Source organism: Heptranchias perlo, unplaced genomic scaffold (assembly GCF_035084215.1).
Source record: "Heptranchias perlo isolate sHepPer1 unplaced genomic scaffold, sHepPer1.hap1 HAP1_SCAFFOLD_60, whole genome shotgun sequence".
NCBI lineage: Eukaryota > Metazoa > Chordata > Chondrichthyes > Hexanchiformes > Hexanchidae > Heptranchias > Heptranchias perlo.
The window spans coordinates 4,801,555-4,828,842 of record NW_027139623.1 but is presented as its reverse complement, the minus strand read 5'-3'; the positions used below and the strand labels follow the sequence as shown (position 1 = coordinate 4,828,842).

Here is a 27,288-nt window from a genome sequence, read left to right as displayed (position 1 = left end):
ATATCACAAGCTGGCCCCTTATCACAGCGGCTCAGCTTAACCTGTTCTCCCATGGAAACCCCCGGTCCCACATCACAACATCTGACTGATAAATAGAACCAAAACAGAGCGAATGGAGTGAAGGAGCATTTCACTGAGGGGGGAAATGCAGGTTCGGGTAAACTCACTTGTAACGTTCCCTGGACAATTCAGTGCACGCATTAAGGGAAATTTTCCTCTCAGTAACCGGTGCAGCACGCCGCCGATCCCACGTCACCGTATTGTGTTCCTGAAAACTCCTTAATTATAAAACTATTCCCGAGCCCCATATATCCCGCACCAGTTTCCAGGTCAGTGCTCTCTCTGTGAGGCGGTGGGCGGCTCTTAGAAGAGCCTTTGTTTTGTGTCCGGTCAGAAAGGGTCGAGTTGTTCAGCCGCCGAATCCATAGAGAGTGCGGCCCTGCCGTTTCAGAGCGTACACCACATCCATGGCAGTGACCGTCTTGCGCTTGGCGTGTTCAGTGTAGGTGACCGCGTCCCTGATCACATTCTCCAGGAAAACCTTCAGCACCCCGCGGGTTTCCTCGTAGATCAGACCCGAGATCCGCTTGACACCGCCACGGCGAGCCAGGCGGCGGATGGCTGGTTTGGTGATCCCCTGGATGTTATCACGAAGCACTTTCCGGTGCCTCTTGGCTCCTCCTTTGCCCAGTCCTTTGCCTCCTTTACCTCTGCCAGACATGATGATTCTTCACTCAGATAGCTGCTGAATGAAAAACTCTCGCCTTTCTTCTCTATTTATGCAGACCGCCCCGACCTGGTTGAGAAAGGCACATTATCGGAGAGGCCGGGGAGGAGTGTTTGAATGACAGACAGAGCATGAAGTGCGGGAGGGAGGAGACTGGCTCAGAATGACGGACAAGCGGAGGTGAAACGTCAAGCTCCGCCTCCAGGAATTAGTTACCGTCCTTTAAAAATTTTCACCAGCATCAAATGCGAAATATAAATTCAGACACAATCCTTACAGACTCCGGCTTAATATTCAAGGATTGCTCGAAAAAAAAGGCGGAAAATACAATTTAAATTCAATAATTGAGGCACACTACATTTCCAATACAATCACTATCATAACAGAATCAATCAGTGCCGCTCCGGGACCGTTGGAAGAGGGAGTTTTAGTTTTCAGATTTGGAGCTGATAGGAGGCGCCCAATAGTTCAATAAACATGAATCGGTGTGGAAGGCACCCGATACCTTTCCGTGCTTGGGTCAGTGTGGGACTGGATAGATTCAGGCACCGGGATGGATGGAGAATTATCCTGTGTGGGGACTGGATTCAGGGACCGGGATGGACAGAGACTTGTCCCTGGCCACTGTGTGAAGCGGAATCTTGAACTTCGCAACCTTAGCGTCCAATTTGACCCTGAGATGAGCATCCGGCCCCATATCCGAACCACCACCAAGACTGCCAACTTCCACCCCCGAAACATCGCGCGTCTACCGCCCCCCGCCTCAGCTGTTCTGGTGCTGAAACCCGCATCCACGCCCTTGTTACCTCCAGACTTGGCTCTTCCAATGCTCTCCTGGTCAGCCTCCTATTTTACGCCCTTTGAAATCTTCAACTCCTCCAAAACTCCGTTCCCCTATCCAAACTCGCACCAAGACCCGTTCACCTATCACCCATGTGCTCGGTGACTTACATTGGCTCCCATTCCTTTAACCGCTGTAGTGATGTAATATATTAACGTAGACAGGGGATAACTGTAATCAATAGGTCAGTCTCTTCAGACAGTAACCAGCCCTTTCACAGATACAGTGGGTGGCTCTGAAAAGAGCCTTTGGGTTATCAGATTAAATCTTGGCCGCTTTATTTGCTCTTGGTGCTCACAGTGCTGGTTTTCTTCGGCAGCAGCACGGCCTGGATATTGGGCAGCACCCCGCCCTGAGCGATGGTCACCCGTCCCAGCAGCTTGTTGAGCTCCTCGTCGTTGCGGATGGCCAGCTGCAGGTGTCTGGGGATGATGCGGGTCTTCTTGTTGTCCCGGGCCGCGTTGCCGGCCAGCTCGAGGATTTCAGCCGTCAGATACTCGAGCACAGCAGCCAGATAGACCGGGGCTCCGGCACCCACACGTTCAGCGTAGTTCCCCTTTCGCAGGTGCCTGTGAACACGGCCCACAGGGAACTGCAGTCCGGCCCGGGATGAGCGAGACTTGGCCTTGGCCCGAGCTTTACCGCCGGTTTTTCCTCTTCCAGACATTTCCACAATCTCACAAACACTTTCACAAAGAATGAAGAAATCCTCCCGCACTCGCCCTTCTTATACCTTCTGGAGGAGTGCAGTGGGGGCAATTGTGATTGGTCCATCTGTTCTCAAACTCATTGGTTCACCGAACAGCCCAATCAGAGAGCTGTTTTATTCACCAATCAACAGCCGGCAATGAGAAAAGGCGGAAAATACCGAACTGAACCGCTTTTTTGAAATTTGAAAAGCCCGCCAATATATTTGTAACACAAGAAGCGGATTTAGTAAATAATGTCGCGTAAAGACAAAGATTTAAAAATCTCTCTCCTTTTACTCTGTTATTCCACATTTCCCGTCACAACTTCCAGAGTATTTTACAATCCGGTTAAAATCCGGCTTCATTTCACCGTTCGCTTTCAATCGGGCGGGAATAAAGTCCCATTTTGTAACGGGACAGATTCCAGCTCAATCTTTGTAAAAGTAACAAACCACAGATTGTGGATTGATCCCTGTTCACAGGAGCTGCAGCGCGATCGAAACCGGAGCCGAGACTCCTGGTGTAAGAAGTCGAACAGTGACAGATCCTTTAGACTATTCTGTACTCGGTGTGAAGTCCCTTTCAGGGTTGCTGTTTTACAAAGGATTGCGGTTCTGAAAGTGATATTCCTGAATAATGAACAAACAAACGTGAAAAGCAGAATGAAATGACTGAAGTCTCATCCACCGCCTTAAAATGGCTCTGAAGGGGCAGATGCGGGGGAAGGGGTGGAAAATGAACGGGAATGAGAGGATCAGGGACACGTTTTTGGTTATTGGGACTAAATAAAAAAGCGACACACAGATTAAACCGGGCTGTGATTATGAGAATCTTCCAGAATTCAAGAGAAACTACAAAAACACAAGAGTTATAGAGAGACAGTTAGTATCAAACTATCTACAGTAAAATGATTCCATACAGAGGTGTCGGTACAGCGTCTTCAGAGAGACTGTGGGTGGCTCTTAAAAGAGCCTTTGTGTTTATTTTTTTTTCAGTTCATTGTGGAGTTTTACTTGGAGCTGGTGTACTTGGTCACCGCCTTTGTCCCTTCCGACACGGCGTGCTTGGCCAGTTCCCCGGGCAGCAGCAGGCGCACGGCGGTCTGGATCTCCCGGGAGCTGATGGTCGCCCGTTTATTATAATGGGCCAGGCGGGAAGCCTCACCCGCGATGCGCTCGAAAATATCGTTCACAAAGGAGTTCATGATGCTCATGGCCTTGGAGGAGATGCCGGTGTCGGGGTGAACCTGCTTCATCACTTTGTAGACGTAAATGGAGTAACTCTCCTTCCTCGACTTTCTCCGCTTCTTGCCGCCCTTGGCTGGTGCTTTATTCAAGGTTTTCTTGGCGCCCTTCTTGGGAGCTGCTTTCTTGTCCTCAGGCATTTTCAAACTCAATTTCAGACCCAGAAATGACCCAAATCCGCTCCGAGCTCGGATTAAATCGGCAGCCCCACAGCCCTATGGTAATGAGGGATGGGGGAAGGCAATGATTGTGATTGGGACTGATGTCACAATATTTTTCCTTTATCGATCTGATTGGATATCAGAAGAAACCAATCAGGTTGAATCCCTGCCACCAATCACAATCACGCTCACACTGCACATTGTCCGGTTTCAGCAATTTGTTCCGAACTGTTGCAGTTCTGCTTCCGGCCAGTAGATGTCCCCAAACCCCGGGTCATTGAAGTTTACAGATGAGAGAGGGACAGAAGATAAACTCATTCTTCACATTATATTGCACGGGTGGGGTTTGGAGAAACTGGGAATGGAGAACATTTTGTTGGACCAAACATGAGTTGTAATGCTGTATTAAATGCTTGTAATTAATTTTGGGGGTATAGCCTAAACTGAGGAAGAATGCAACAAAATACAAGAAGATTTAATAAGCTTGCTGAAAGGCGGAGGAAATGGACATTCAGTTACCAAATAGAAAGTTGTGAGGTGGTGCATTTTGCTCGGGGTAATAAGGAGGCCAAACACTGCTTGGAAAATAAGAGTCTAAATGGTGTAGAAGAGCAAAGTGATTTAGGGGTACAGATTGACAAATCGTTAAAAGTAGCAACACAGGTTGATGAGGCCACAGAAAGCAAACACAGCACTGGGGTTTATTTCTAGAGGAATAGAATTGATAAGCAGATAAGTTATGTTGAACTGTAATTTAAACTGTCAAACCTTCTGCCAAACTGTTAAACCTTCCCTTTCTGAAATCCGTGCTGACTATTCTTTATTATATTTTCGGTTTCTGGATGTTTTTCTATTGTTTCATTGAGTAAAAGATTCCATGATCACTCCTACCACCGACCTTTAGTTAACTGGTCTATAGTTCCCTGGAATTGTTCTATCTCCTGTTTTAAATTATAAGAATCACATTAACTGTCATCCAGTCCTCTGGCACTATTCCTTTTTGTGATGATTTTTTTCTATATATGTAACAGTGCCTCTGCTATCTCTTCCTTTGCTTCATTTAAGATGTGCAGATGGAATCCATCTGGACCAGGAGTTTAACCACCCTTTCTAACTTAAATGTCTTGATATCTTTATTGACCTCTTCCTCTAATATCATGTTCACCCTGTTAATCTCCCGGGTAAATACTGAGGCAAAGTAATAATTCAATATTTCTGGCATTTCACTGACGTTACCTGTGAGTTTATTTTGTGCATCCCTTTGTGGCACTGAAGCTATTCTGATTTTCCTTGTTTTATTTATGCATCTGTAGAATAATTTACTGTTTATTTTGATATTCCTTGATAATTTAATTTCGTAGTTCCTCTTTGCTTCCCCAATTGTTCTTGTGAAATATTCCTGACCGTTTCCTGTTCTCTTTTGTCATCCTCTAATTTAATATTTATAAATGAGAAATTCCACCAGCTTGTTGTCTCTGTTCAGGGGCTGGTGTTTGGGAACTATTTATTGTCTGTGATTAAAGTACCAGAAACTCAAAACCCAAACTCCACAGAAACACTCTATTTCTCCCTCCGAGTGAACTAAGGCGCTATCATGGTGAGTATAGCTGCCTTCCAAACAGTTAATTCCAACAGGTTTGAATCCCAGTTCGCTTAATTCAGAAACACCAAGACTGGAACCGAATTTGATGATGTTCAGAGGGATCGTGCTTCCAAAACATAAACGGGTGTAATTTATATTAAAAAATACTTTTAAAGCTCATTTATTTCCCCCATAATGTTGAATTTAACTCTGTCCCTTTGTATTATTATTTCCCCTGATCTGTACTGTGGATATTGGACACAATTGCCCGGATTCAGTGAAATTAATTGATTTTCTGCAGTCTTTCCCTCTGCTGATTCCCGTTCCTTTTTAAAATTATGTCGGATTAACCTTTCTGATCTATAGAAGGGTCATAGTCCTGAACCGTTAACCCGAGCTTCCCTTCTCCACAGATGCTGCCGGACCTGCTGAGTATTTCCAGCATTTTTAGTATTTTTTTCTCTCTATTTTATCCCTTTCACCTTTGACGGTCTCCATTATAACTTCCAGATTTATGCTCAGTTTTTATTCGTGTTTCAGTTCTGTTTATTTGAATTAATCTAAATCGTGTCCTGAGAAATCAGACAGAAATATTGCGCAATGTCGAGTGAAACATAATGGGGCAAATTCACAACTATCGAATGAGTAAAACAAAAACTTTATTCTGAATCAATTGTCTTAATATTTCACTGTCAAAATATCAAAAAATACGAGACTAGAAGTTACAGAGAGAAACTATTTGCTCACACTGCACATTGTCCTGAATCTGGAACAACGACAGACAATGTGAATTTGTTCCACTCTGTTACATTTCTCCCTTCCGGCCAGTAGATGTCAGACTGTATATTCATTCTGTATCTGTCAGTCTCCAGTACTGTCTGTGAGTGTGAGACTAATTCTCTCTCTGTCAGACTCTGGTACTGTGTGTGAGTGTGAGATTAATTCTATATCTGTCAGTCTCTGGTACTGTGTGTGAGTGTGGGATTCATTCTGTATCTGTCAGTCTCTGGTACTGTGTGTGAGTGTGAGATTCATTCTATATCTGTCAGTCTCTGGTACTGTGTGTGAGTGTGGGATTCATTCTGTATCTGTCAGACTCTGGTACTGTGTGTGAGTGAGGGATTAATTCTGAATTTGTCAATCTCTGGCACTGTGTGTGAGTGTGGGATTCATTCTGTATCTGTCAGACTCTGATACTGTGTGTGAGTGTGGGATTCATTCTGAATCTGTCAGACTCTGGTGCTGCCTGTGAGTGTGGGATTCATTCTGTGACAGTCAGTCTCTGGTATTATATCTCAGTGTAGGATTTATTCTGCAACTCAGTTTCTGGGACGAAGTGCAAGTCTGGATTCGTTCTGTATTTTTATTTCAGGTTACAGTATGTTGCTTGAAACTGTATCTTTAATACATGAATGTATGCATAGTCCTTTGTCTAGTGTTAATTTGTAATTATGGATACACTTTAGAACTTTGTTTTAATCATGCAATGTTTGTGAGTTTTGATGTAGGATTACATCTTAATTTCTGTGAAGACTATTTTAAATGAGAATGTACATTTCAATATCTTACTGTGAAATTATTGGACTGGTATTTATTGTGTAGCTCAGTCTGGGCTAGTGGAATTGACACTTTATCTTTCAAGCTGACACTGTGTGATTTTTGGACTGGTATGTAATGTGTAGTTCAGTCTGCATTAATGGGAATGAGACTGTATCTTTCAGTCTGACACTGTGTGCTATATTTGGACTTGTGTGTAAGGAATAACTCAGTCTGCAATAATGGAATTGATGCCGTACCTTTCAGCATGAGCTTGACCTGATTGTTGGACTGGTTTGCAATGTGTAGCTGAGTCAACACTAATAGGATTGATACTGTATCTTTCAGTATGATACTGTATTCGAATTTTGGACCATATATAATGTGTAGCTCAATCTGCACTAATGGAATTGATACTGTATCTTTCAATCTGACACTGAGATTGTTGGGCTCATATCTGTTGTGTAGCTCAGTCTGCACTAATGGAATTCATACTGCATCTTTCAGCATGACCCTGAATGTGATTTCTGGACTGATATATAATGTGTAACTCAATCTGCACTAATGGGATTGATACTGTATCTTTCAGTCTGATACTGTGTGAGATTTGTATACTGGTATGTAACGTGTGGGTCAGTCTGTACTAATCAAATCAAAATTGTACCTTTCAATCTGACACTGAGATTTTTAGACTGGTATTTGATGTGTAGCTCAGTCTGCATTAATGGAGTTGATACTGTATCTTTCAATCTAATACTGTATGAGAATTTTGGACTGGTATCTAACGTGTACCTCAGTCTGCAGTAAAGGAATTGAAACTGTACATTTCATTCTGACACTATGAGATATTTGGACATATATGTGAGTCAAATATGGGTCACATCTGAACTGATATCTAATTTGCATCTCAGGGTACAATATTGGCATGAATACTGCATCTTTAAGCTCATAATGTGTGAGTTGTGGGCTGGTATTTAATTTGATTCTTGGAGTACACTATTGTAATTCATGCTGTACCTATCAATCAGTACCATGTGTCAGTTCTATCTGGTATGTAATTTGTAGCTAATTCTGAACTAATGTGAGATTAACACAGTTCGTTTCAATCTGATAGTGGGTGTGATTTTGGACTGGGAATTATTTATCTGCCAGTCAGTGGTACTGAGTTGTTGTGAAATGGAAATTCCGTCTGTCTCTCCTGCTCTGTTTGACTGTTGGATTGGGATCAGTGTGGGACTGACTATTTCTGCTGTCTGAGACTGTGGGACTGATGACCTGTCTGTGTCTCTGTGCTGTGTGTGTGATAATATACATACTGTGTGTGAGAAGGAGCTGGCTGCACTGACTGCTCCTTGTGCCTCAGGAGGAGTAAACATCACACTGATTCTGGGTCCTTCAAGTATTTGCCTGTAGGAAGATAAATTATACCTTGTAATTCAAAAAAAGATGAAGTAGAAAATACATAAGTGATCAATTGAATCTCTCTGTTAATAATCATTGTAATAACAACAAATGAAAACCAGCGATACAAACAGTGTCAGTGTCTGACTCCACTGCAGTACTGCAGCACTCAGCTTCTGCACACCAGGTGTGTTGGGCTGTTTTACAACAATTTAGTGACATCCAGCCACAATCCAACTCCTGCACTGATCCATGAATGGGGCTACACGATGGACCTTTGTACAGGTCAGGGTTCCAATCCCCTCTCCCTTGGGACTAACCATTCAACTGATGCATATCACCCGCTGTTTAAAATATGTCCTTTTCACTCCTCACCTGAAGCCTGCAATAGATGCTCTTTGTATAACTTCCCATATCCTTACTGTCCGGCTCTGTTTACTGCTCAATAACAAACACTAAAGGTTAATGGGCAGGTTTAAAAATTTCGATTTAATTCCTGCTACCAATCACAAACACGCTCACACTGCACATTGTCCGGTTTCAGCAATTTGTTCCGAACTGTTGCAGTTCTGCTTCCGGCCAGTAGATGTCCCCAAACCCCGGGTCATTGAAGTTTACAGATGAGAGAGGGACAGAAGATAAACTCATTCTTCACATTATATTGCACGGGTGGGATTTAGAAAAACTGGGAATGGAGACGAGCTGCAAGTACATTTTGTTAGACCAAACATCAGTTGTAATGCTGTGTTAAATTCTTGTAATTGATTTAGGAAATATAGTCAATACTGAGGAAGACTGGGACAAAATAAACTTGCAGAACGGCCGTGTAAATGGCCATTGAATTTCAATATAGAAAGTTGTGAGGTGGGGCATTTCGCTGGGGGGAATAAGGAGGCAACATACTGCATGGAAAATAAGAGTCTAAATGGGGTAGAGGAGCAATGTAAATCGTGTCCTGAGAAATCAGAGAGAAATACTGCGCAATGTACAGTGAAATATAATGGGGCAAATTCACAACTATGGAATGAGTGAAACAAAAACTTTATTATGAATCAATTGTCTTCATTTTTCATCGTCAAAAAGTGCAAAAATACGAGAGTAAACATAACAGACAGAAACTTCCCTCACATTGCACATTGTCCTGTATCTGTAACCATGACAGACAATGTGAATTTGTTCCCTCATTGCAGTTATCGCTTACCGCCAGTAGAGGTCAGTCTCTGGTACTGTATATGAGACTGGGATTTATTCTGTATCTGTATCTCTGGTACTGTGTACGAGAGTGGGGTGTATTCTGTATCTGTCAGTCTCCAGGTACTATGTATAAGTGTTGCGTTTATTTTGTACCTGTCAGTCTCTGCTACTGTCTGTGTGTGGCGGATACATTCTGTATCTGCCATTCTCTGCTACTTTATCTCAGTGTGGGATTTGTTCTGTCATTCAGTCTCTGAGACAATGTGCAAGTCTGGATTCATTCTGTATTCTTATTTCAGTTTACAATATTGCATTGAAACTGTATCTTTAACACTTTAAAGTATATACAGTTCTTCATCGAGCATTTAATTTGTAAATATGGATACACTTTTTGATTTTCTTTAAACAAACGACGTGTGTGCGTTTTGGAGTAGTATTACATCTTAATCTCTGAACTCTATTGTGAACGATAATATACCTTTCAATCTGTTCACGATGAAATTACTGGACTAGTATGTAATGTATAGTTCAGTCTGCAATAATGGGATTAATTCTGTATCTGAGTCTAACACTGTATGAGATTTTTGGACTGGTATGTAATATGTAGCTCATCCTGCACGAAATGAATTGATACTGCATCTATCAGTCTGATACTGTATGAAATTTTTGGACTTGAATGCAATGTATAGCTCAGTCTGCACGAATGGAATTAATACTGAATCTTTCATTGTGATACTGTATGAGATTTTTGGACTGGTGAGTAACATGTCGCTCAGTCTGTGCTAATGGAATTGATATTGTATCTTTGAGTCTGATAGGGTATGAGATTCTTGGACTGCTATATAATGTGTAGCTCAGTCTGCACTAATTGAATTGATTCTGTATCTTTCAGTCTAATATTGTATGAGATTGTTGGACTGATATAACGTTGAGCTCAGGCGGTGTGAATAGAATTAAATTATATCTTCCAGTCTGATATTTTTGATTTTTGGACTCGTATGTAATGTATAGCTCAGTCTGTACCAATGGTATGGATTATGCTTATTTCAGTATAATACTGAGTATTGACCAATATATCTAACATGTAGCTCAGTCTGCACCAATAGAATTTATACTATATCTTTCAATCTGACACTATGAGATCTTTGGACTGGTCTATAAAGTGTAACTCAGCCTGCAGTGATGTGATTGTGACATTCATTCTGTATCTGTAGTCTCCAGTACAGTCTGTGAGGGTGGGATTCATTCTGTATCTGTCAGTCTCTGGTACTGTGTGTGAGTGTGGGATTCATTCTGTATCTGTCAGTCTCTGGTACTGTATGGGAGTGTGGGATTCATTCTCTATCTGTCAGTCTCTGTACTGTGTGTGAGTGTGGGATTCATTCTGTATCTGCAGGTCTCTGGTACTGTGTGTGAGTGTGGGATTCATTCTGTATCTGTCAGTCACTACTGTGTGTGAGTGTGGGATTCATTCTGCATCTGCAGGTCTCAGGTACTGTGTGTGAGTGTGGGATTCATTCTGTATCTGCCATTTTCTGCTACATTATCTCAGTGTGGAATTCATTCTATAATTCAGTCTCTGAAACAATGTGCAAGTGTGAATTCATTCTGTATTCTAATTTCAGTTCACAGTATCGGACTTGAAACTGTATCTTTAATACTTTAAATTATATATAGTTCTTCGTCTAGTGTTTAATTTGTAAATATGGATACACTTCTCGATTTTCTTTAATCAAACATGTGTGAGTTTTGGAGTAGTATTACATCTTTATCATTCACAATAGAGTTCAGAGATTATGTATCTTTCAATCTGTTCACAGTGAAATTATTGGATTGGTATGTAATGTTTAGCTCGGTCTGCAATAATGGGATTAATTCTGTATCTCAATCTAATATTGTATGAGATTTTTGGACTGGTATGTAATATGTAGCTCAGCCTGCACTAAAGGAATTAATACTGTATCTATCAGTCTGATACTGTATTAGATTTTTGGACTGGAATGTGATGTGTAGCTCAGTCTTCAATAATGGAAGTGATACTGAATCTTTCGATCTGATATTCGATGTGATTTTTGGACTGGTGAGTAACATGGAGCTCAGTACGTGTTATGTAATTGATATTGTATCTTTGAGTCTGATGGCGTATGAGATTCTTGGACTGCTATATAATGTGTGGCTCAGTCTGCACTGATGGAATTGATACTGTATCTTTCAGACTAATATTGTATGGGATTTCCAGTCTGGTATGTAATGTACAGTTCAGGCAGCGCTAATAGAATTGATACTGTATCTTCAAGTCTGTTCATTTATGAGGTTTTTGGACTGGTATATAATGTGTAGCTCAGTCTGAACCAATGGTATTGATACTGTTTATTTCAGTGTAATACTGAGTATTTGCTGATATATCTAATATATAGCTCAGTCTGCACTAATGGAATTTATAATGTATCTTTCAATCTGACACTATGATATCTTTGAACTGGTATGTAAAATGTAACTCAGTCTGCAGTAGTGTGACTGTGAGATTCATTCATTATCTGTCAGCATCTGGTACTGGTTGTGAGTGAGGGATTCATTCTGTATCTGTCAGTCTCTGGTACTGGTTGTGAGTGTTGGATTCATTCTGTATCTGTCAGCATCTGGTACTGTATGTGAGTGTTGGATTCATTTTATATCTGTCAGTCCTTGGTACTGTGTGTGAGTGTGGGATGAACTCAGGATCTGTCAGTCCTTGGTACTGTATGTGAGTGTTGGATTCATTCTGTTTCTGTCATCTCTGGTACCATACTTGAGTGTGGGATTCACTCTGTGTCTGGCAACCTCTCGTACTGTATGTGAGCTTGGGATTCTTTCTGCATCTGTCAGTCTCTGCAACGGTATGTGAGTGTGAAATTCATTCTGTATCTGTCCACAATTATTCTCTCAGATTACATTATGGTATTCAATACTGTAGCTTTAATATCTTAATGTTTAAGTCGTTTTTCTCATTATTTAATTGGTAAATATGGATACACTTTAGGATTTGATGCTGGAGGTTTTAATCAGATAATTTGTGTGATTTTGGACAACTATTAAATCTGTATCTCTGTGAGTAATATTGTGAATGGTAATATATCTTTCAAACTGATATGGTGACATTTTTGAATTGGTATATAATGTGTAGATCTTTCTGAACTAAAGGAATTGATACTGCATCTATAAGTTTTATTGTAAGATTTTTGGACTCGTGTGTAATGTGTATCTCGGTCTGTGCTAATAGAATTGATACTGTATCTGTAAATCTCATACTATCAGTATATTATAAACTGGTTTCTAATGTGTTTCTCAGGTTACACTGTCACAGCATTTCTCAATCTGATACTGTACATGAGTTTTGGACTTGCAATTTGTATTTGAATGGTACACAATTCGAATGGATACTTCATGTATTAAACTCACGTGTGTGTGTGAGAGAGTTTTGGGCTAGCATACAATTGGAATCTTGGGGTATCTGGGATTTAATTCATGGCGAAAGTTGTCCTTTTGTGAAATTGACAATCTGAAAGCATGACTTTGGACTGGGATTTTTGTATCCACCTGTCAGCGGGACTGAGTTCGGGGGAAATGGAACAGTGTCTGCCTCACCTGCTCTGTTTGACTGTTGGATTGAAAATGTGTCTCTGGAACTTGGGATCAGTGTGGGACTGACTACTTCTGCTGTCTGAGACTGTGGAACTGATGACCTGTCTGTGTCTCTGTGCTCTGTGAGTGATAATGTACTCACTGTGTGTGAGAAGGAGCTGGCTGCACTGTTCCTTTGCCTCGGATGGAGGAAACTTCACATTCATTCTGGCTCCTTCAAGGGCTTGGCTGTAGAAAGTAACATATATCTTGTAAATCAAGAACAGGGGAGGTAGAAAATACAGAAGTGATCAGTTTAATATCGCTGTTAATAATTATTTTGAATATCCACAAATGAAAACCAGTGATACAAACGGTGTCAGTGTCTGACTCCACTGCAGTCCTGCAGCACTCAGCTTCTGCACACCAGGTGTGTTGGCCGATTTTAAAACAATTTAGTTACAACCCCTCCACTGATCCATGAATGGGACGACCCGATGGGGCAGGGACCTTTGTACAGGTCTGGTTTCTAATCTCCTCTCCCATGGGAATAACCGTTCAACTGAAAGCAAACAACCGCTGTTTAAATTGTGTCCTTCACACTTCTCACCTGATGCCTGCAATAGATACTGTTTGTATAAACACCCTGACTGTTCACTGTCCAATAACAATAAACAGGGTGAGACTGGAACTAAACCAGGAACATTCACCACTGATTTGGGGAGAGAAAGCAGCAATGATTTTAAATAGCAGGTTCTTCCCATTCTGTCTCCCTTCCCCTGGACACACCCTGTACACACACAGCCCGAGAATGACCTCTCCCTTCCCCCGCTCACTCCATGTTCCGGGACCAGTTCCTGATCCACTCCGCCTCTTACAAACAGCCCCCGGACTCCCCCTGACCTTCCCCCGGACTCAATGCCGATCTCTGAGCCCATCTGCGGACACGGTCCCGAAGCGATGAGCTGCTGTAACGAGGCTGCTCTTTGCTCCCTTCCCCCGGGGGCCGTGATCTCTCCATTCCCGGCTGTTTTAAACCATCTTCTTCCGCTCACTGAGGGAATGGCGCCCACAGGCCGAGCTGGGGGAGGGGAGCGCGCATGCGCTCTTCTGCTCACCAACAATCAGCGCTGGGGGCGGGGCTGAGTCACGCATGCGCAGATATCTGGTTTAATTCCCAATACAAAAATCGATGGAAACTTTCCCCAATTGGAATTTTTCAGAGTCTGAGCAAAGGAAGTGGGTCTGGGGGAAAGGTCAGAGGGAATGGGGTCCACAGGCAGTGCAGGAACAGGCACCAGAATGGGAAACAGATGGGATTCCACCAGTGCCTAACGCTGGAATCCAGACTGACTTTACAATCTCTAACTATTGAACTAGATGTTTCCATCCCTGCTGTTTCTCTCGGTATCTTTTGATGGTAAAGGGGCTTTCAGAGATAAAGTGAGCGGCTGTGGAATGAGCCAAAGGATCCGGTTTATTTTTGGCCCCTCTGCTGATAAATAAATGTGTGACTCCGAAACTGGAGGGAGGATTTCTCAAACCAATCCTGGAGAAACATGGGACGAAAGTGGGAGTCGGTTAATTTCCTGGCACCGTGTAGGATTAATATCTGACAGTAACAGACCCAGATTAATTTAACCGGAGTGAAACTCTCGGTCACTCAAAGTAATATTGAACATTTACCTGATATGGAGATGCCGGTGATGGACTGGGGTTGACAATTGTAAACAATTTTACAACACCAAGTTATAGTCCAGCAATTTTATTTTAAATTCACAAGCTTTCGGAGGCTACCTCCTTCCTCAGGTGAACGATTTGGAAATGTATTTCCACATCGTTCACCTGAGGAAGGAGGTAGCCTCCGAAAGCTTGTGAATTTAAAATAAAATTGCTGGACTATAACTTGGTGTTGTAAAATTGTTTACAATTGAATATTTACCTGAGGAAACAGGAAGCCTCCGAAAGCTTGTAGATTTCAAATAAAAATTGTTGGACTATAACTTGGTGTTGTAAAATTGTTTACAAAAGTAATATCGAACAGCCTTGAGCTGCAAAACTTCAGATGGTACATCAGGCAAAAGAGGTTTAAATGTGTCCCATTATTTTTGTCACTCTCTGCACTCTCCCTGAGTGTGGGATTAATAATGTGTCTGTCCCTTGTACAATATCAGTGAGAGATGAGATTGCATCTTCTGTCTCTCCAACGGGATCTTTCTGGATATAACGGAACTTTACCGGTCAGTCTGGAACTAATGCTGTTTACGTCTGTCTGTCACTGTGCCTCATCGCTCTCTCTGTCTCTCTCACCGTATCTGCCTCCCTCTCTCTCTCTGGTGCTGTATCTGAAGGTGGATACTGCTGTTGAGCGTGATTTGGACACTGATAGGAAGTGTAAGACTGATATTGTCTCTCTCTCTCTCTCTCTCTCGTGCTGGACATGAAGGTGAGATACTGTCTGATATAAAACAGAGAGAATGAGATGTCCGGGCCGGGCCTCACTGTAACTGGGGATGTTTTCGGCTTCAGTCCTAGTTCATGGTCATTCTCTTTTCACAGATTCAGGGCGACTGTCTTTGTGAGACGGTAACACTGGCGAAGCTGCTTTTAGGAGCTACTTTGAGTAATTTGTGTATCTGTACCCCTCGATTCCTTTGTTCCTCTATCCTGTTCAGACTCTTATTATCCAGGCAGTATGTGATCTCCTTATTCTTCATTCTGCATGTTTATTAATGTCCTCTTGCATTTTGACACATTCTTCCTTTGTATTAACTGTACTCCCCAATTTGGTGTCATGGTCAAGACTTGAAATTGTACTTCCGATTCCCGAATCCAAATAGTTAAAGTTAATTGTGAACAGCAGTGATCCCATCACTGATCCCTGTGTTAAACCACTTCCCACTTTTTGCCACTCCAAGCTGCTACCCGTAACCCCTATTCTCTGTTTTCTGTTTTGTCGCCAGCTTGCGATCCATTCTGCTACCAGTCCCCTGACTCCACGTGCACTGAACTTTGCCACGAGTCTACAATGCGGTAACTTATCGAAGGCCTTCTGAAAATCTAAATTTATTACATCTACCAGGTTACCCTTATCTACTCTTTCTGTTACTTATTCAAATAATTTAATAAGATTAGTCCTGCCCTTGTCCTGTTTGTAGATTAAATCTTGGCCGCTTCACTTGTTCTTGCTGCTCCCAGCACTTTTGCTCGGCAGCAGCACGGCCTGGATATTCGGCAGCACCCCGCCATGAGCGATGGTCACCCGTCCCAGCAGCTTGTTGAGCTCCTCGTCGTTGCGGATGGCCAGCTGCAGGTGTCTGGGGATGATGCGGGTCTTCTTGATGTCGCGGACCGTGTTGCCGGCCAGCTGGAGGATTTCAGCCGTCGGATACTCGAGCACAGTCGCCAGACAGACCGAGGCTCCGGCACCCACACGTTCAGCATTGTTTCCCTTTCGCAGGAGCCTGTGAACACGGCCCACAGGGAACTGCAGTCCGGCCCGGGATGAGCGAGACTTGGCCTTGGCCCGAGCTTTACCGCCGGTTTTTCCTCTTCCAGACATTTCCACAATCTCACAAACACTTTCACAACGAATGAAGAAATTCTCCAACACTCGCCCGTCTTATACCTTCTGGAGTAGTACAGTGAGGCCACTTGTGATGGGTCTCTCTCAGAGTGTTTACACTGCCCGCTCACCCTCACTGATATTCTATCTTTGAACTGCTGTAATATTGTCCTTTAGTAATATTGCTACTCCTCCTCCTTTCCCTATTTCCCTGTCCTTTCTAAAGATCTTATAGACTTGAATATTAAGCAGCCATTCGTGCCCAGCTGGCAGTCAGGTCTCTGTTATGATTTAATATAATTATTTAACTTTACTCAATGGCTGATGTGAGCTGCGACAAAATATATTTCCAGCCGGTCAAGTATTGCAGGTATCGACTGTCTCTTCAGTCCGATATCAGGTGAAGAATTACTGGCTGTTGTGTAATTTCCATTGATTGGGGGTTGGCGTCATCGACTGGGCGGAAACGGGAACTGCAACAGAGCGAGAAAGGATCCGTCAGAAACCAGTTTAAATTGAGAACAAAATCCAACAGCCTGCAGTGTCTTTTTAGGGTCTGATGTTTAGGAACTGTTTTAACGTTGCTGATAGTCAGCGATGGTGGTATAGTGGTGAGCATAGCTGCCTTTTGAGCAGTTGATCCGGGTTCGATTCCCGGTCATCACAATTCTTACTAATTTCCTTCCTTCAGAAATTCGAAGTTTGCAATCGAATTTGATGCAGTTCATATGGATATTGTTTCCAAAATATAAACGGGAACCATTATTGTAAAATGTTTTCAACGTTCATTTCTTTCCCTATAGAAGGAATAGAGGAAAAATATACTGGAAATAGTGAGTTTCCAAGGGTCTATTGAGAGTCAGGAAGGCAAATGTGATGTTAGTCTTTATTTAGTCAAGAGTGTTGGAATATAAGAGTAAGGAGGTCTTGCTGAAATTGTACGATGAGGAAATATTGTCTAAACTTGGCGTATATTCGCTGGAGTTTAGAAGAATGAGAGGTGATCGCATTGAAACTTTTAAAATTCTTAGGCGGCTTGACAGGGTTGATGCGGAGAGGCTGATTCCCCTGGCTGGAGAATCAAGAACGAGAGGTGATCGTCTCAAGATAAGGGACCGTCCATTTAGGATCGAAATGAGGAAAAAATTCTTCACTCAAAGGGTTGTGAATCTTTGGAATTCTCTGCACCACAGGGATGTGGATGCTCAGTCGTTGAGTTTATTCAAAGCTGAGATCGATAGATTTTGGACTGCATATGGGGATCCAAGTACCGAAATTACTAACAGTGATTACTAAAGCACTAAAAAAAGTTAAAATTGAGATGAAATTTTGATCTTTGTCTCAAGGGAACGGGAATAAAAAGGAGTTATGTCACAGTTATACAGAGCTCAGGCGAGACCTAATTGAGAGCACTCTGTTCAATGCGGGGGATCGCACTCTCTATAATGGCTTGGAATGAGAAGGGGTTTTTCTCTTTGGGATTCTATGCAATGCGAGGGAATAGGAAAGGGTTTGGTCTTTTACGATTTTTTCCAGTGGGAGTGAATGAGAAGGGGTTTGTTCCATTGGGATTCCTTCTGCGTGCCCTTGCGTTTACTGGGGAGACCTGTCTGTTGCCAAATTGCTTTGTTTTTAACTTTGTGTACCCTCGTTTGAACCCTAAAAATTAAAGTATAAATATAATGAAACATGGAAAGGAAATTCGTCAGATATCAGGTTATCAGCGGAGCTTATAAGACCGGTAGCTGCTCGCCAGAGAATGCTGAGCCCGATTGACAATATCAGCTCACTGCCATTAAATGGGTACGGTCACAATACAAACCCAGAAAAATCAAATGAAGCAAAACTGGACATCAAATAAGAAAAGGGCAAACATTTATTTCAGAAGGAGATGATATTTCACAGGCAGTTTTGTAGTCAGAACTTGTGATTGCGTGAAATTGATTGGTTGAATGTTGGACTGAAGTTTACATTCACATCTGTATTAGGTAATTTCCGTTGGGCAAATGGCAGGCAGTCATTTCAAAGGTAATTTCCGGTTAGGCAGATGGCAGGCAGTCATTTCACAGGTAATTTCCGTTAGGCAGATGGCAGGCAGTCATTTCACAGGTAATTTCCGTTAGGCAGATGGCAGGCAGTCATTTCACAGGTAATTTCCGTTGGGCAGATGGCAGGCAGTCATTTCACAGGTAATTTCCGTTAGGCAGATGGCAGGCAGTCATTTCACAGGTAATTTCCGGTTAGGCAGATGGCAGGCAGTCATTTCACAGGTAATTTCCGTTGGGCAGATGGCAGGCAGTCATTTCACAGGTAATTTCCATTTGGAAGATGGCAGGCAGTCATTTCAATCTGTGGAGCGATGGCCTTTTTCCGGTGGAATACTCTTGCTGTTATGTTTAGTGTTTCCGAGCAACAGCCAGGACACGCTCTTCCTCGCCGCCAAAGTCACGGCGTGAGGTGCTGGTCTAAGTCCAGTATCAAGGGGAAAGGAGTTGGGGGCGGCTTAATCATCAAACTTGAATTCCCAAAAATGAATCGTTTTGTAAGAAGTAAAAGAAGTTCTTCTGCAACAGAAAGTTCAAATAATGATGGACTATTGCTGATCATCTGGAAGAAAGCTTATTACTCGGTTACAGTCGGCCGGGGATTTTGCTATGCAACTTGACGAAAGTACTGATATTTCAAATTGTGCAACACTGTTAGTTTCTGTGAAATATATCGGGCAAGATGACTTTATGGAAGTTTTGTTGTGTTGTCTAACTTTACCAACAAATACAGGAGCACAGATATTCGAAGCATTGTGTGACTGTGTAGATGGAAAATACAAATAGGACTGGGCTAATTGCAAAGGAATTCCTAGTGATGGAGCAGCAAATATGACAGGTAGAAATAGCGGAGTTGTGAGAAGAATATCTGAGGCAGCTGGGAATGATGTTTAGAATCACTGTTTCATTCACCACGAGGCTTTGGCGTCCAAGGGTAATCCCCCTGATCTTATGACAGTACTGAAGGGAGTAGTGAAAATTGTTAATTTCATTAAAGGAAGCTCACTGAACTGCAGGCTTTTTCAAGCGTTATGTTCATAAATGGGAGCTGTGCTTACTCATTTACTGTTTCACATTGAAGTACAATGGCTGTCACGGGTCAGGGTGCTTACAAGGGTGTACGACCTCAGGAAAGAGATTCACATTTTTCTGGTGGAGAAATATTTAAATTGGCAAATTTATTTTATGATGACAGTTGGTTAATGAACCTGACTGACATGTTCTCAATTTTAAACGAACTAAATTTGAAGATACAAGGAAGAGGCAATGATTTGTTTCGATATTGTGAACTGATACAAACATTCCAAAAGTCATTAGAACTGTGGCAAGCCCGACTGAAAAGTAATCACGAGAGCTATTCCATGCTCCCAACACTGTTACAACATATTGATGATGTGGAGATGCCGGTGATGGACTGGGGTTGACAATTGTAAACAATTTTACAACACCAAGTTATAGTCCAGCAATTTAATCCAGCAAATTGCTGGACTATAACTTGGTGTTGTAAAATTGTTTACAACACATTGAGGAGAACAGCATCAATGAAGAAAAAGGGAATGAAATGAAATGTGACATACAGTTACATCTCGCTGTTCTGTCTGACCATTTTAGTCGCTACTTCCCTGCAGTGGGATTTGAAAATTTGAAGGAAAAGCGTTGGGTGAAAGATCCTTTTGCTTTCGAAAATCCTGAATAGATAATGAAGCTAAACTTGATGTCTGAGCAAAAAAAACGAGATGATGCGACTCACCTGTGATAGCACACTGAAAACACGCCACAAGTCATTCAGTTTGTCATCTTTTTGGATCAGTGCTTTCAAAGATTATTCACTATTAAGTAAGTTTAGCGTTGCGTTGTTGCTGCCGTTCACAACAACCTACATGTGGGAACTGGGATTTTCGACTGTGAGAAGGTTAAAAACAAGAGAAAGAAACCGACTCAACAACGCACCTGATATGCGATTCGCGCTTTCATCTTGTGATCCAGATTGGAACGAGATCATGAACAACAGGCAGACCCACCCGTCACATTATTTAAGTGAAACTCAACCTGATCTTTTTTTACTGCATTTATACTGTATTTAAAATGCTTTACAAGCAACGTCGATGTTTAATTTTTGCTATTACTTGAAGTGAAGTTAAGAGCGAACGTGCACTGACCTTTATTTGGATTTGATGAAAACTCCAGTCAGAAGATATTATTGTTTTGGGTCTCTGGGGGAAATGTTTTTCTTCCACTGGGCCACGAGAAAACAAGTTTGAGAAACACTGTTCTACATTGTCGGGTCAGTGCCTGTTTCGCAAACCGGCTCTGAATTCCTCAGTCTGTATTTCTGGACACGGTTGTGTGCACGACGCAGGCAATAAAACACTGACCGATACCAGGTGACTAATGGCGGCCAAAGGCCCCACAATCCTCCGCGGCCCAGAAACTCCTCATCTCTGCAAGGCGCTGAGGTCCCGCTCAGACCGCGCATGCTCCCCAGGCCCGCCCTCCATTCTGGGAGCGCCACGGTTCTGTGGTTTGTCGCGAGTCGGACTCGGTGGAAACGGGAGAAGAAACCGGGAAGCGGCGGGTAGGACGGGGGAGGCGCTGGATGATGGGTTCAATGGTGTTCGGGGACCCCGCCCGATGGGCCCCCAGGGTCTGATTCGGAGCCTGAGCCGCACTCGTGTTGCTGAGTCTCCGCTCGGCGCCGCTCAATGTTCGGGACACGCACGGCGCATGCTCCGGCCACCAGCCCTTCCCCCGCCTGCGCGCTGCACTCCTAATGGAGATAGACCGTATTCTATCGCGCGGGGCATTCTGGCTAAGGTCAACCACCATTGTAAGCCCCTCTTGCTGATATTTCACTGATGGGTTCAGAAGGGCGAGGTTTATCCATCAAAAGCAAAATACTGCGGATGCTGGAAATGTGAAATAAAAATAGAAAATGCTGGAAAGACTCAGCAAGTGAGGCAGCATCCGTGGAGAAAGAAACAGAGTTAACATCTCAGGTCAGAGATAAGGTTTTGTGAGAACTGGAATAATTTAAAGATTTAATAGTTTTTAAAGCAGGTCCAGAGCCAGGCAAAAGGCCCGGGCAGGGGAAGAACGAAAGGGAAGTTCTGTGATAGGGTGCAGGATTGATAAAGCGACAAAAGGCATAATGGTGCAAGGGGAGGATGCTGGTAATGGGGCAAGTAAAGAAACAAAAGATGGGTCCAGAGGAGCTTTAAAGACAGCACGATGTGTATTGATAAAAGGGATAATGGTGCAAAGGAATGAGGGTGTTAATGGGTCAAATAAAGAAAAAAAAGATGGGTCTAGAGGAGCTTTAAAGACAGCACGATGTGTAATGATAAAAGGAATAATGGTGCAAAGGAATGAGGGTGGTAATGGGCCAAATAAAGAAACAAAGGATGGGTCTAGAGGAACTTTCAAATCAGCTCGATGTGTAAATGATATCGTGAACCGAAAGAAGTGCATTTGAAGCAGAGAGCCAAAGACACGCCAATAATAATTGCAGATTTTCATTTGATTTGATTTTAAATAGCTACGTTTATGAACTGAATCATGTTTCTCTAATTTCCCAACTCAGATTGAAGGCCTCCTTTTATTTTCTTCCTCTGAGCCCCTCAACTTCACCCGGCAGCGTAATGTTGGCGAGTGGTGATTAATTTCCCCGAGAACCAACAGGAAGAGAGCCCAGGCCGGAGGGCCCCGGGAGCAGTGTCTTCTGCACCAATCGCGGTGCTTGAGGGGTGGAACCTGGGTCGGCGAGTCAGGTGAGTTGGTGTGAACGCCTGTTAATAATTTATCTTTAAAAGCTCAGTCGAGATTTCTTTTGTCAAGAAAGCAGTTTTAATATTTGTCAGTATTTTTTGTTTACCTGGAGTTCCTATTATTAGTTTCAGACACTTCAGTGCTCAGTGGATCAAGTGTTTAAATGTCATTCATTTCCCTCTTTCCATGTCGCCTCCGAGAACTCTGCGTTCTTCCAATTCTGGCATCTTGTTCATCCCCAAATTCCTTCGCTCCACCATTGGCGGCTCTGCCTTCAGTTGCCGAGGCCCTGAGCTCTTTGACCAAGCTCAGTCCTAACGTCTCCTTCTTTGGCTCAGAGTCATTTGTTTTTCTGATTACGCTCTTGTGAAGTGCCTGGGAACGTATAACTACGTTAAAGGCGCAATGTAAATGCAGGTTGTTGTTGATGTGCTAACGTTGGCCTCAGCTTTGTCAGACAGAATCAGTCAAGGACGGCGGCTGCGCTGCTCCCCATGGTCGAAATGCCGGCAGCTCGCTGTGTAGGCCCACAGGTGCAGAATTACCACTTGGCCGGGTACTGGAGGGCAAACAGTGACTGGGGCCGAACCCCAGCATCACGGAGCACCTTCAAGAGAGAAAGGGAGAAAAAAATAGAGCCTGCGATGAATCTGGATTTCAAACAGCGAGGACGTGTCAAGGAGGGAGAGTGTGTGGGACGGGGATTTTTTTTATTCGTTCATGGGATGTGGGCGTCGCTGGCGAGGCCGGCATTTATTGCCCATCCCTAATTGCCCTTGAGAAGGTGGTGGTGAGCCGCCCTCTTGAACCGCTGCAGTCCGTGCTTAATATGGGCAAGGAGGGAGAATGTGTGGGACGGGGGATTTACAGCTGAATAGGGGCAAGGAGAGAGAGTGTGTGGGACGGGGGATTTACAGCTTAGGTGGGACGAGAGCGGAAAGAATGTTCCAGAGAAACTAGAACTGTCTGTTGTGAATTTCTAACCAGTACTTACAGTGATGATTTTTGTAAATTATGAGGACAGATTGCATAGACTATGCTTGTATTGTCTTGAATTTACAAGATTAAGGTGTGATCTAATTGAGGTGTTTAAGAAGATTAAAGGATTTTATAGGGTAGATTGAGAGAAACTATTCCCTCCAGTGGGGGAGTCGAGAACAAAGGGAAATCACCTTTAAAATTAGAGCTGGGCCGTTCAGGGGTGAATTCAGGAAACAATTCTTCACACAAAGGGTAGTGGAAATCTGGAACTCTCTCCCCCTGAAAGCTGTTGAGGCTGGGGGTGAATTGATAATTTCAAAACTGAGATTGATAGATTTTTGTTTGGCAAGGATATTAAGGGTTAAGGTATCTCTGCGGGTAGATGGAGTTAAGATACAGATCAGCCATGACCTAATTGAAGGACGGAACAGGATCGTGGGGCTGAATGGCCGACTCTTGTTCCTATGTTCCGAAATGCAACCATCCGCAATAAGATTGTGGATGGCAAGGGCCTTGTTCAGATTGAACGGACATCTGGAGGGAGATGAGGAGAGAGGAGGTGACCGATCAGGCAGTGCCTATAAATGAAGGAGAAATGATGACTGGTCAGGCAGTGCCAAAAATGAAGGAGAAATGATGACTGGTCAGGGAGTGTCTGTAAATGAAGAAGAAATGGTTACGGGTCAGGGAGTGTCTGTAAATGAAGGATAAATGATGCCACGTCATGGAGTGTCCACAAATGTAGCAGAAATGGTGACTGGTCAGGGAGTGTCTATAAATGAAGGAGAAACGGTGACTGGTCAGGGAGCGTCTATAAATTAAGCATAAATGGTGATTGATCAGGGAGTGTCTGTAAATAAAGGAGAAATGGTGGCTGGTCAGGTAGCGGACATCACCAAAAGTGGGAGCTATTACAGATGGACAGCTTACAGGCAGCTATAGGGAGGGACATTGTGTTGAAAAGAGGACGAGAGAATAAATACCTAGCCAGAGACAGCACCTTCAGGGTAGGAGAGGGAGGGGATCAAGTGATTGTGGAACTGAACCTAACCAGAATCAGCACCTTCAGGGGAGGAGAGGGAGGGGAACCAGTGAGTGTAGAACTCAACCTAACCAGAGTCAGCACCTTAAGCGGAGGAGAGGGAGGGGAACCAGTGAGTGTAGAACTGAACCCAGTCAGAGTCAGCACCTTCAGGGGAGGAGAGGGAGAGGAACCAGTGAGTGTAGAACTGAACCCTGCCAGAGTCAGCACCTTCAGGGGTGGAGAGGGAATGGAACCAGTGAGTGTAGAACTGAACCCAGTCAGAGTCAACACCTTCAGGGGAGGAGAGGGAGTGGAACCAGTGAGTGTAGAACTGAACCCAGTCAGAGTCAACACCTTCATGGAAGACAGAAAACTGAAATAGAAGGAAAGATGTTGGAGGTGGTGCGATGGGTTTGGATTTCAGCAGAGGGAGGAGGGTGAGTGTGTGGGCCGGGGATTTACAGTCTGGGAGAATGAATGGGAAGAATGTTCCATCGAAACTAGAATTGCCTGTTCTGAATTTCTATCCTGTATTCCCTGTATTCACAGTGAAGACTTTTGTAAACTCCTTTTACATGGTATTACAAGGGGAGGATTTGAAGATGAGAAACTCAAACCAAATATCACATGGAGATCTGACAGTCACTCAATTCACCAGCACCTGAAGATCGTCGGCCTTTGAATATAGAAGGAGAATTTTTTTTCCGTTCTGTCTGTGGGAAAATATTTCAAACATCAGTGTAACTGGAAAATCACCGAGAACCATACACCCGAGTGAGAGTGTTCCAGTGTACTGACTGTGGAAAGAGCTTTAACCAGTTACACAGCCTGAAAACACATCAGACCATTCACAGTGGGGAGAAACCAAACACGTGTTCTGTGTGTGGAAGAGGCTTCAACTAATCGTCCAAACTGGAGAGACATGAGGACACCCGCAGCACGGAGAAACCGTGGAAATGTGGGGACTGTGGGAAGGGATTCAGTTCCCCGTCCCGGCTGGAAACTCATCGACGCAGTCACACTGGGGAGAGGCCGTTCACCTGCTCCGTGTGTGAGAAAGGATTCATTCATTCATCCAATCTTCTGGCACATCAACTTGTTCATACTGATAAGAGACCTTTCAAATGTTCTGACTGTGAAAAGAGCTTTAAAAGTAAAAAGGATCTACTGACACACCAACGCACTCACACTGGGGAGAGGCCGTTCACCTGCACTGAGTGTGGGAAGAGATTCACTCAGTCATCCAACCTGCTGATACACCAGCGAGTTCACACTGGGGAGAGGCCGTTCACCTGCTCTGTGTGTGGGACGGGTTTCACTCTGTCATCCGGCCTCATTGAACACCAACTTGTTCACACTGATAAGAGACCCTTTAAATGTTCTGACTGTGAGAAGAGCTTTAAAAGAACAAGGGATCTGCTGAAACACCAGCGAGTTCACACTGGGGAGAGGCCGTTCACCTGCTCCGTGTGTGGGAAGGGATTCACTCAGTCATCCAACCTCATTGAACACCAACTTGTTCACACTGATAAGAGACCCTTTAAATGTTATGACTGTGAGAAGAGCTTTAAAAGAATAAGGGATCTGCTGAGACACCAGCAAATTCACGCTGGAGAGGGTCCGTTCACCTGCACTGAGTGTGGGAAAAGTTTCACTCATTCGTCCGACCTGCTGAGACACCAGCGAGTTCACAATGGGGAGAGGCCGTTTACCTGCTCCCGGTGTGGGAAGGGATTCACTCGATCATCCCACCTGTTGAGTCACCAGCGAGTTCACACTGGGGAGAGGCCGTTCACCTGCTCCCTGTGTGGGAAGGGATTCACTCACTCATCCAACCTGATTGAACACCAACTTGTTCACACTGATAAGAGACTTTTTAAATGTTCCGACTGTGAGAAGAGCTTCAATAGAAAAAAGGATCTGCTGACACACCAACGCATTCACACTGGGGAGAGGCCGTTCACCTGCTCCGTGTGTGGGAAAGGATTCATTCAGTTATCCAGCCTCATTGAACATCAACTTGTTCACACTGATAAGAGACACCTGAAATGTTCTGTCTGTGAGAAGAGCTTTAAAAGAAAGTGGAATCTGCTGAGACACGAACGTAATCACACTGGGGAGAGGCCGTTCACCTGCTCTGTGTGTGGGAATGGATTCACTCAATCATCCCACCTGCTGAGTCACCAGCGAGTTCACATGTGATTCCAGGAGTTGGATTCTGCTGTTATTGCTGCTGTTAATCACATCCAGGACTGAACCATGTTCATTCTGACAGTTGGGGTTTGTTTCTGATGTTAATAACCCCTTTTTACTGTATTCTGTACAAGAGTCAAATAAATCAGCTTTCCTTTGAAGACAGTGTGTCCAGTGCTTGACATCTCGATGATAAGACAAGCTGATTGAGGATTATTATGAAGTGAGTCGAATCCATCTTAGAACTGAGTTCCTATACCTTTGAAAAGATGGATATTCAAGACATCCAAGTCTGACAGGACAGAGTGTCCCAGCACTGACTGTGTGTATAACAGGACTGGGTGTCCATGCACTGACTGTGTGTATAACAGGACTGAATGTCCCAGCACTGACTGTGTGTATAACAGGACTGAATGTCCCAGCACTGACTGTGTGTATGACAGGACTGAGTGTATCAGCACTGACTGTGTGTATAACAGGACTGGGTGTCCATGCACTGACTGTGTGTATAACAGGACTGAGTGTCCAAGCACTGACTGTGTGTATAACAGGACTGAGTGTCCCAGCAATGACGGTGCGTCGAGTGTACATGGGCTGTGGGAGGAGATAAATGGGTGGGGTAGAATCCATGATAGGGTGGAGTGACATGGGGTTGTCGGAGGAGATTAAATCTGTTGGAGGAGGTTACAGAGATAGGAAGGGGGCGAGGACCATGGAAAGTTTTGAACACGAGGATGAGG

At 43.6% G+C, this 27,288-nt stretch overlaps 3 protein-coding genes and 1 non-coding gene across 4 annotated transcripts in view; 2 read left to right on the top strand and 2 right to left on the bottom strand.

The window, feature by feature from the left end:
- The window catches only part of LOC137316799 (zinc finger protein 229-like), a 95,699-nt gene extending 82,526 nt beyond the window's left edge, over window positions 1–13,173 (bottom strand). The window contains exon 1 of the mRNA XM_067980645.1: window positions 13,139–13,173. The gene's annotated coding sequence lies outside the window, so the exon portion shown is untranslated. The remainder of the gene's footprint in view (window positions 1–13,138) is intronic.
- The window catches only part of LOC137316794 (zinc finger protein 850-like), a 71,751-nt gene extending 45,117 nt beyond the window's left edge, over window positions 1–26,634 (top strand). The window contains exon 3 of the mRNA XM_067980635.1: window positions 25,510–26,634. Coding sequence (XP_067836736.1) covers window positions 25,510–26,557 — 1,048 coding nt within the window. The 3' untranslated portion in view covers window positions 26,558–26,634. The remainder of the gene's footprint in view (window positions 1–25,509) is intronic.
- Window positions 16,151–16,537, bottom strand: LOC137316789 (histone H2A type 1-C-like). The gene has a single exon (XM_067980629.1). It carries the CDS (start codon window positions 16,535–16,537, stop codon window positions 16,151–16,153), a length of 387 nt encoding a protein of 128 aa, XP_067836730.1.
- On the top strand, window positions 17,135–17,206 carry trnak-uuu (transfer RNA lysine (anticodon UUU)). Its single transcript has one exon. It is a non-coding gene; the product is annotated as a tRNA-Lys (tRNA).
- Window positions 26,635–27,288: the final 654 nt, after the last annotated feature.